Source organism: Camelina sativa, chromosome 8, assembly GCF_030686135.1.
Source record: "Camelina sativa cultivar CO46 ecotype springtype chromosome 8, ASM3068613v1".
Taxonomy (NCBI): Eukaryota; Viridiplantae; Streptophyta; class Magnoliopsida; order Brassicales; family Brassicaceae; genus Camelina; species Camelina sativa.
In genome coordinates, this window is record NC_141887.1 from 15,755,726 (window position 1) to 15,765,707 (window position 9,982).

General features: G+C 38.6%; 1 protein-coding gene across 1 annotated transcript; it reads right to left on the reverse strand.

Moving 5' to 3' along the window:
- Positions 1-267: 267 nt before the first annotated feature.
- On the reverse strand, positions 268-3,338 carry LOC147940079 (uncharacterized). The gene is made up of 4 exons (XM_087461135.1): positions 2,151-3,338; positions 1,884-2,097; positions 385-1,274; positions 268-312 (listed from the first exon to the last, which is right to left on the reverse strand). The coding sequence occupies exons 1-4, from the start codon at positions 3,336-3,338 to the stop codon at positions 268-270; spliced, it is 2,337 nt and encodes a 778-aa protein (XP_087317261.1).
- Positions 3,339-9,982: the final 6,644 nt, after the last annotated feature.

A 9,982-nucleotide genomic window follows, 5' to 3' on the forward strand; every position in this document is an offset into this window, starting at 1 on the left:
TGTCAAAAGCTGAGTGGAGAGAGGCCTTGGTGGCCTGGACGCCCTCCTTGTCATCACCAGAGATAATGAGGTCATCAACATAGATCAGGACCACCACAAGGCCAGCGCTGGAGCTACGAGTAAAAAGGGTGTGATCGGCTTCAGAACGTTTGAATCCTTGAAGTTTGAGAGTAGAACTCAGTTTATGGTACCAGGCCCGAGGGGACTGCTTGAGGCCATAAATGGCCTTGCGAAGTCGGAGCACCTTGCCCGGTGCAACCATGGTCTCTAACCCCGGTGGAGGATGCATGTCACCTCTTCCTCAAGCTCCCCCTGTAGGAAAGCATTCTTGACGTCCATTTGCCATAGATCCCATGATAAGTTAGTGGCCACGGAGAGAACGACCCGAACGGTGTGGAGCTTGGCCACCAGAGCGAAAGTGTCCGTGTAATCGGTGCCATAGGTTTGGGTGAAGCCACGGGCCACAAGACGGGCTTTATACCGTTCGATCGCGTCAGTGCTCAGGTACTTAATGGTGAAGACCCACTTGCAGCTGACCGCTTTCTTCCCTACAGGTAAGTCGGCCTCGTCCCAAGTGTGGTTCCGAACCATAGCACCGGTCTCATCCGCCATTGCATCGAGCCATACTTTGTGATCTTTGGCCTCATCGTATGTTTGGGGAATATAGTGTGCATCAATGGCCCCAAGAAATGCGGCATGGTCGGGAGGCAACAGGGCAAGTGAACATACGGCCTGAATTGGGTGAGCCACTGCTTGATTATTATAGTACACACGCTTGTTCTTCCAGGTAGACGGATGAAACTTGAAACGGGCACTCCTCCGGAGTGGTTGTGGAGAGGACACTGGTTCTGAAGAGGATGGGGCTGTAGGGTCTACCTCCACCCCATCGGTGTCATCCGGTAGTGTCAAGTCTCCTCCGGGTAGCTCAACACCATTGTCCTCTGATCGGTGTTCATGAGACACTGGTGGGTCCGTAGACTCATTTAAGGTTTGAGCAGTGTTGGGCGCCTGTGTGTGTGGTTGCTTGGTGACGCCTAAGTGGTCGAGAAGGAAGCGGAGGTTGGTGGCCCGGTCTGTGGTTGAGTGTGAGAGATCTTTGAGGCTGTTCCAATCCTTCGTCTCATAGTATCCTTGACCCTCCATGAACTTGACGTCCCGAGACACATACATGCGACCATGGACCGGTTCATAACATTTGTAGCCCTTTTGTGTTGTTGAGTATCCAATGAATATACTTTTGGTACTCTTTGCATCGAGCTTACTCCTTTGTTCCCCTGGTATGAAAACAAAACACACACAGCCGAACACTCGTAAGTGATCTAGTGATGGTTTACTCTTAGTAAGTACTTCAAAAGGAGTTAGATCGCTTAGGATTTTTGTTGGCGTCCGGTTGATAAGATAGCAGGCTGTCATGACTGCATCCCCCCAAAATCTCTTAGGAACATTCATGTGAAACATCATCGATCTGGCCACCTCCATAAGATGTCGGTTCTTCCTTTCCGCCACACCGTTTTGTTGAGGAGTGTAAGGACAACTGGTTTGTTGAATTATGCCATGCCTAGATAGGTGTTCTTTGAGTTTGTGACTAGTGTATTCCCCTCCATTATCAGACCTAAGCACTTTGATCTTGGCATTAAAGTGATTAGTGACATAGTTTTGAAAGTTTATAAAAGCATCATACACCCGGTCTTTAGAAGGTAAAAGTGTTATCCAAGTATATTTTGATTTTTCATCAATAAATGTCACAAAATACTTGTTATTGTCTCTAGATAAGCATGGTGATGTCCACACATCTGAATGAACCAAATCAAAGCAATTTTCATAAATGGTAGAAGATTTTGGAAAAACAGTTCTACAATGTTTTCCAAGGATACATGACTCACAGCTAGAACTACTAAAGGAGACATTAGGTAATAATAACTCAAGAGCGCGAGAATGGGGGTGGCCTAGCCTAGCATGCCACAGTGCATTAGCATTATTAGATGGGAGACAAGAAGTAAACGAAATCGGGTTAGAGGAACTTTGTGATGTTTTCTCTAAGAGATAAAGATCTCCGGTTCCATCTCCTTCCCCAAGTATCTGTCCGGTCTTAATATCCTGAAAATGGACTTAGGGCCAAAGACAGTATAACAATTCAAATCATGGGTTACTTTCTTCACTGATAAGAGATTTGAAGTAAATGTGGGCATGTAAAACGCTTTAGAGTCCTGTTTAAACAATTTCAAGTTACCAATACCCTTAACCGGAACTCGATCCCCATTAGCAATGACCACATCACCTAGTGCTGGTTCTATATTGTCTAGTAGACTTGGGTTACTAATCATATGATGAGACGCCCCTGAATCAACAACAAGCATTTTACTAGGTTTAGAAGCAAAGAAGGTGGTACCGGATTCTTTGAGTGCAGCAATGGACTTGATAAGGGCCTCCAAGTCAGACTTCCTCACCAAGTCTCCATAGGAGGCTATCATGGCCGCTGCCCCTCCTTGGTTTGCTGCTTCGGCTCCTTGGCCGCTTGTACCTTCCCGCGACATGTTAGCCTTAAACTTGGCTGGTTTGAGATGAGGGTGGAGGATCCAACACTTATCCTTAACATGGCCTTTCTTCTTGCAGTGGTCACATACGGCCGTCTTCCTTTCTTCGTGCTTGTATATCCCTTTGTTGGCCATGACGAGTTCCTCTTTACCACTGAAGAGACCAAGCGAGCCTTGTTCCTTTTGAACTTGGGCACACACATCATCAAGGGTAGGCAGCTTGTCACCGCGAAGTATGTGCTTAATGAGGTCATTGAAGGCAGGATTCAGGGTTAGCAGCAGGCCGAAGACTTTGTCTTGCTCCTTCCTCTCATTCATAATAGCCGGATCTATAGTGCTTGGCCGGAGCATCTCAAGTTCGGCCCATAGGGACCTAAACTTCCCAAAGTGCTTGGTAAATTCCAAGTCCTCTTGGTGTAAGCAGTTAATGGCCTTCTTGACTTCAAACACACGGGTTAAATTGGTTATGTTCCCGTACACATTCGCCAGCGTGTCCCATAGCTCCTTGGCCGTCTCACAGTAGGAGTAGGCTTCTAAGATGGGCGCGTCAAGCGAGTTTTGAAGAATGGCAAGCACGGTCTGATCTTCCTGGAACCATTTGGCTTCCTTTTCGAGCTCAGCCTCCTTGTCTTCTTCTGTTTCTTCTTTACCGTCTCCTTTGTTGGCTTTCTTGGGGAGTTGGTCGGTTTCAACATGGATCCAGAGTCCCCGGCCACTAAGAGCGGTCTTTGTGGTTCTTTTCCACAATAAATAGTTTGCACCCTTGAGAACCACCGGAGTAACGACCGGTTTTACAGTTTCCATGGTGAGAAAGGGTTTAAAGAGAGTAACTAGAAGTAGAGATTGGTAAGTAAGTAGAAAGAGTGAGTTTAGAGAGTGGTGAATCGAAGAACTTGCTCTGATACCATGTTAGTTTAAGCGGAATGTGAGTAGTTTAAGTGTTGAGTGTGGTAAGAAGAGAAGATAAAGTGATGAACAAAGAGAATAAAGGAAGCAAAAATGATATTCTATTAGAATAGTTCATCTACAATGTCGGCTAGGTGCCTTAAATAGAATGTAAGACTAGGGCAACTTCCTTTACAAGCTTGATAACGACACAAAGAGAGAGAGAGGGTGAGTCCCTATGGTGATAGTGAAATCTCGAGGTTTCCCTTAAGGAAACATGTGACTCCTAACGGCTACAAGCTTCCCACTTGATGTCTTCTCGATCCTTCTCTTCTATTTGGGCCTTTGTAAAGCCAAACCAGCCCTTTATTCCCATCGTTGGTGCTCGGCCTTCTTACACGTACGGACTGCCCAACACATGACCGTACGGACACGTCCCAATATATGACCGTACGGACACGACCAATCACACTCGATGATATCCTAATCAATACAGGTTGAATTTGGAATGTTTAGACAACACTTATACCCATTTTGTCCCAAAACAGGCTAAAACTGAGAAAACATTGATTCAAAGCAGTAAACAGCTTTGTTACTGTTTCTAGGGTCATAATGTATAATAATCCAATGCAATTGACTAATTATAAGAGTTCGGGTTGAATTTGAAATGTTTAGACAACAATTATACCCATTTTGTCCCGAAACAAGCTATAACCAAGAAAACATTGATTTGAAGTAGTAAACAGCTTTGTTACTGTTTCTAGGGTCAGAATGTGTGACAATCCAATGCTCTTGACTAATTGTAAGAGTTTTGGATGAATTAGGAGTGTTTAGACAACACTTAAACCTGTTTTACCCCAAAACACGCTTAAACCGAGAAAACAGGCTAAAACAGAGAAAACATTGATTCGAAGCAGTAAACAGCTTTGTTACTGTTTCTAGGGTCAGAATGTGTGACAATTGAATGCATTTGAATAATTGTAAGAGTTTGGGATGAATTTGAAGTGTTTAGGCAACACTTAAACCTCTTTTATCCCAAAACAAGCTTAAGCCGAAAAACATGCTAAAACCGAGAAAACATTGATTCGAAGCAGTAAACAGTTTTGTTACTGTTTATAGGGTCAATATATGTAACGATCCAATGCATTTGACTAATTATAAGAGTTCGGGTTGAATTTGGAATGTTTAGACAACACTTATACCCATTTTGTCCCGAAACAGGCTAAAACCGTGAAAACATTGATTCGAAGCAGTAAACAGATTTGTTACTGTTTATAGGGTCAAAATATGTAGCAATCCAATGCATTTGACTAATTATAAGAGTTCGTGTTGAATTTAGAGTGTATAGACAACACTTATACCCATTTTGTCACGAAACAGGCTAAAACCGAGAAAAGATTGATTCAAAGCAGTAAACAGATTTGTTACTGTTTATAGGGTCAAAATATGTAGCAATCCAATGCATTTAACTAATTATAAGAGTTTGGGTTGAATTTGGAGTGTTTAGACAACACTTATACCCATTTTGTCCCAAAACAAGCTAAAACAAAGAAAACATTGATTTGAAGTAGTAAACAGCTTTGTTACTGTTTCTAGGGTCAGAATGTGTGACAATCCAATGCATTTGACTAATTGTAAGAGTTTGGGATGAATTTGAAGTGTTTAGGCAACACTTAAACCTCTTTTATCCCAAAACAAGCTTAAGCCGAGAAAACATGCTAAAACCGAGAAAACATTGATTCGAAGCAGTAAACAGTTTTCTTACTGTTTAAAGGGTCAATATATTTGTTACTCTTACTGTTTATAACAGTTTTGTTACTGTTTATAGGGTCAATGTAACGATCCAATGCATTTGACTAATTATAAGAGTTCGGGTTGAATTTGGAATGTTTAGACAACACTTATACCCATTTTGTCCCGAAACAGGGTAAAACCGTGAAAACATTGATTCGAAGCAGTAAACAGATTTGTTACTGTTTATAGGGTCAAAATATGTAGCAATCCAATGCATTTGACTAATTATAAGAATTCGGGTTGAATTTGGAGTGTTTAGACAACACTTATACTCATTTTGTCCCGAAACAGGCTAAAACCGAGAAATGATTGATTCAAAGCAGTAAACAGATTTGTTACTGTTTATAGGGTCAAAATATGTAGCAATCCAATCCATTTGACTAATTATAAGAGTTTGGGTTGAATTTGGAGTGTTTAGACAACACTTATACCCATTTTGTCCCAAAACAAGCTAAAACAAAGAAAACATTGATTTGAAGTAGTAAACAGCTTTTTTACTGATTCTAGGGTCAGAATGTGTAACAATCCAATGCATTTGACTAATTATAAGAGTTCAGGTTGAATTTGGAATGTTTAGACAACACTTATACCCATTTTGTCCCAAAACAGGCTAAAACTGAGAAAACATTGATTCAAAGCAGTAAACAGCTTTGTTACTGTTTCTAGGGTCATAATGTATAATAATCCAATGCAATTGACTAATTATAAGAGTTCAGGTTGAATTTGAAATGTTTAGACAACAATTATACCCATTTTGTCCCGAAACAAGCTATAACCAAGAAAACATTGATTTGAAGTAGTAAACAGCTTTGTTACTGTTTCTAGGGTCAGAATGTGTGACAATCCAATGCTCTTGACTAATTGTAAGAGTTTTGGATGAATTAGGAGTGTTTAGACAACACTTAAACCTGTTTTACCCCAAAACACGCTTAAACCGGGAAAACAGGCTAAAACAGAGAAAACATTGATTCGAAGCAGTAAACAGCGTTGTTACTGTTTTGAGGGTCAGAATGTGTGACAGTTGAATGCATTTGAATAATTGTAAGAGTTTGGGATGAATTTGAAGTGTTTAGGCAACACTTAAACCTCTTTTATCCCAAAACAAGCTTAAGCCGAGAAAACATGCTAAAACCGAGAAAACATTGATTCGAAGCAGTAAACAGTTTTGTTACTGTTTATAGGGTCAATATATGTAACGATCCAATGCATTTGACTAATTATAAGAGTTCGGGTTGAATTTGGAATGTTTAGACAACACTTATACCCATTTTGTCCCGAAACAGGCTAAAACCGTGAAAACATTGATTCGAAGCAGTAAACAGATTTGTTACTGTTTATAGGGTCAAAATATGTAGCAATCCAATGCATTTGACTAATTATAAGAGTTCGTGTTGAATTTAGAGTGTATAGACAACACTTATACCCATTTTGTCACGAAACAGGCTAAAACCGAGAAAAGATTGATTCAAAGCAGTAAACAGATTTGTTACTGTTTATAGGGTCAAAATATGTAGCAATCCAATGCATTTAACTAATTATAAGAGTTTGGGTTGAATTTGGAGTGTTTAGACAACACTTATACCCATTTTGTCCCAAAACAAGCTAAAACAAAGAAAACATTGATTTGAAGTAGTAAACAGCTTTGTTACTGTTTCTAGGGTCAGAATGTGTGACAATCCAATGCATTTGACTAATTGTAAGAGTTTGGGATGAATTTGAAGTGTTTAGGCAACACTTAAACCTCTTTTATCCCAAAACAAGCTTAAGCCGAGAAAACATGCTAAAACCGAGAAAACATTGATTCGAAGCAGTAAACAGTTTTCTTACTGTTTAAAGGGTCAATATATTTGTTACTCTTACTGTTTATAACAGTTTTGTTACTGTTTATAGGGTCAATGTAACGATCCAATGCATTTGACTAATTATAAGAGTTCGGGTTGAATTTGGAATGTTTAGACAACACTTATACCCATTTTGTCCCGAAACAGGGTAAAACCGTGAAAACATTGATTCGAAGCAGTAAACAGATTTGTTACAATTTATAGGGTCAAAATATGTAGCAATCCAATGCATTTGACTAATTATAAGAATTCGGGTTGAATTTGGAGTGTTTAGACAACACTTATACTCATTTTGTCCCGAAACAGGCTAAAACCGAGAAATGATTGATTCAAAGCAGTAAACAGATTTGTTACTGTTTATAGGGTCAAAATATGTAGCAATCCAATCCATTTGACTAATTATAAGAGTTTGGGTTGAATTTGGAGTGTTTAGACAACACTTATACCCATTTTGTCCCAAAACAAGCTAAAACAAAGAAAACATTGATTTGAAGTAGTAAACAGCTTTTTTACTGATTCTAGGGTCAGAATGTGTAACAATCCAATGCATTTGACTAATTATAAGAGTTCAGGTTGAATTTGGAATGTTTAGACAACACTTATACCCATTTTGTCCCAAAACAGGCTAAAACTGAGAAAACATTGATTCAAAGCAGTAAACAGCTTTGTTACTGTTTCTAGGGTCATAATGTATAATAATCCAATGCAATTGACTAATTATAAGAGTTCAGGTTGAATTTGAAATGTTTAGACAACAATTATACCCATTTTGTCCCGAAACAAGCTATAACCAAGAAAACATTGATTTGAAGTAGTAAACAGCTTTGTTACTGTTTCTAGGGTCAGAATGTGTGACAATCCAATGCTCTGACTAATTGTAAGAGTTTTGGATGAATTAGGAGTGTTTAGACAACACTTAAACCTGTTTTACCCCAAAACACGCTTAAACCGGGAAAACAGGCTAAAACAGAGAAAACATTGATTCGAAGCAGTAAACAGCGTTGTTACTGTTTCGAGGGTCAGAATGTGTGACAGTTGAATGCATTTGAATAATTGTAAGAGTTTGGGATGAATTTGAAGTGTTTAGGCAACACTTAAACCTCTTTTATCCCAAAACAAGCTTAAGCCGAGAAAACATGCTAAAACCGAGAAAACATTGATTCGAAGCAGTAAACAGTTTTGTTACTGTTTATAGGGTCAATATATGTAACGATCCAATGCATTTGACTAATTATAAGAGTTCGGGTTGAATTTGGAATGTTTAGACAACACTTATACCCATTTTGTCCCGAAACAGGCTAAAACCGTGAAAACATTGATTCGAAGCAGTAAACAGATTTGTTACTGTTTATAGGGTCAAAATATGTAGCAATCCAATGCATTTGACTAATTATAAGAGTTCGTGTTGAATTTAGAGTGTATAGACAACACTTATACCCATTTTGTCACGAAACAGGCTAAAACCGAGAAAAGATTGATTCAAAGCAGTAAACAGATTTGTTACTGTTTATAGGGTCAAAATATGTAGCAATCCAATGCATTTAACTAATTATAAGAGTTTGGGTTGAATTTGGAGTGTTTAGACAACACTTATACCCATTTTGTCCCAAAACAAGCTAAAACAAAGAAAACATTGATTTGAAGTAGTAAACAGCTTTGTTACTGTTTCTAGGGTCAGAATGTGTGACAATCCAATGCATTTGACTAATTGTAAGAGTTTGGGATGAATTTGAAGTGTTTAGGCAACACTTAAACCTCTTTTATCCCAAAACAAGCTTAAGCCGAGAAAACATGCTAAAACCGAGAAAACATTGATTCGAAGCAGTAAACAGTTTTCTTACTGTTTAAAGGGTCAATATATTTGTTACTCTTACTGTTTATAACAGTTTTGTTACTGTTTATAGGGTCAATGTAACGATCCAATGCATTTGACTAATTATAAGAGTTCGGGTTGAATTTGGAATGTTTAGACAACACTTATACCCATTTTGTCCCGAAACAGGGTAAAACCGTGAAAACATTGATTCGAAGCAGTAAACAGATTTGTTACTGTTTATAGGGTCAAAATATGTAGCAATCCAATGCATTTGACTAATTATAAGAATTCGGGTTGAATTTGGAGTGTTTAGACAACACTTATACTCATTTTGTCCCGAAACAGGCTAAAACCGAGAAATGATTGATTCAAAGCAGTAAACAGATTTGTTACTGTTTATAGGGTCAAAATATGTAGCAATCCAATCCATTTGACTAATTATAAGAGTTTGGGTTGAATTTGGAGTGTTTAGACAACACTTATACCCATTTTGTCCCAAAACAAGCTAAAACAAAGAAAACATTGATTTGAAGTAGTAAACAGCTTTTTTACTGATTCTAGGGTCAGAATGTGTAACAATCCAATGCATTTGACTAATTATAAGAGTTCAGGTTGAATTTGGAATGTTTAGACAACACTTATACCCATTTTGTCCCAAAACAGGCTAAAACTGAGAAAACATTGATTCAAAGCAGTAAACAGCTTTGTTACTGTTTCTAGGGTCATAATGTATAATAATCCAATGCAATTGACTAATTATAAGAGTTCAGGTTGAATTTGAAATGTTTAGACAACAATTATACCCATTTTGTCCCGAAACAAGCTATAACCAAGAAAACATTGATTTGAAGTAGTAAACAGCTTTGTTACTGTTTCTAGGGTCAGAATGTGTGACAATCCAATGCTCTTGACTAATTGTAAGAGTTTTGGATGAATTAGGAGTGTTTAGACAACACTTAAACCTGTTTTACCCCAAAACACGCTTAAACCGGGAAAACAGGCTAAAACAGAGAAAACATTGATTCGAAGCAGTAAACAGCGTTGTTACTGTTTTGAGGGTCAGAATGTGTGACAGTTGAATGCATTTGAATAATTGTAAGAGTTTGGGATGA

Coding starts and splice junctions, on each gene's coding strand:
- LOC147940079 (XM_087461135.1), bottom strand. CDS start 3,338: ATGGAAACTGTAAAACCGGTCGTTACTCCGGTGGTTCTCAAGGGTGCA. Junction 2,098..2,150: donor ATCTCTTATCAGTGAAGAAA/GTAACCCATGAT, acceptor GTCCATTTTCAG/GATATTAAGACCGGACAGAT. Junction 1,275..1,883: donor CTCCTTTAGTAGTTCTAGCT/GTGAGTCATGTA, acceptor TTTTCATACCAG/GGGAACAAAGGAGTAAGCTC.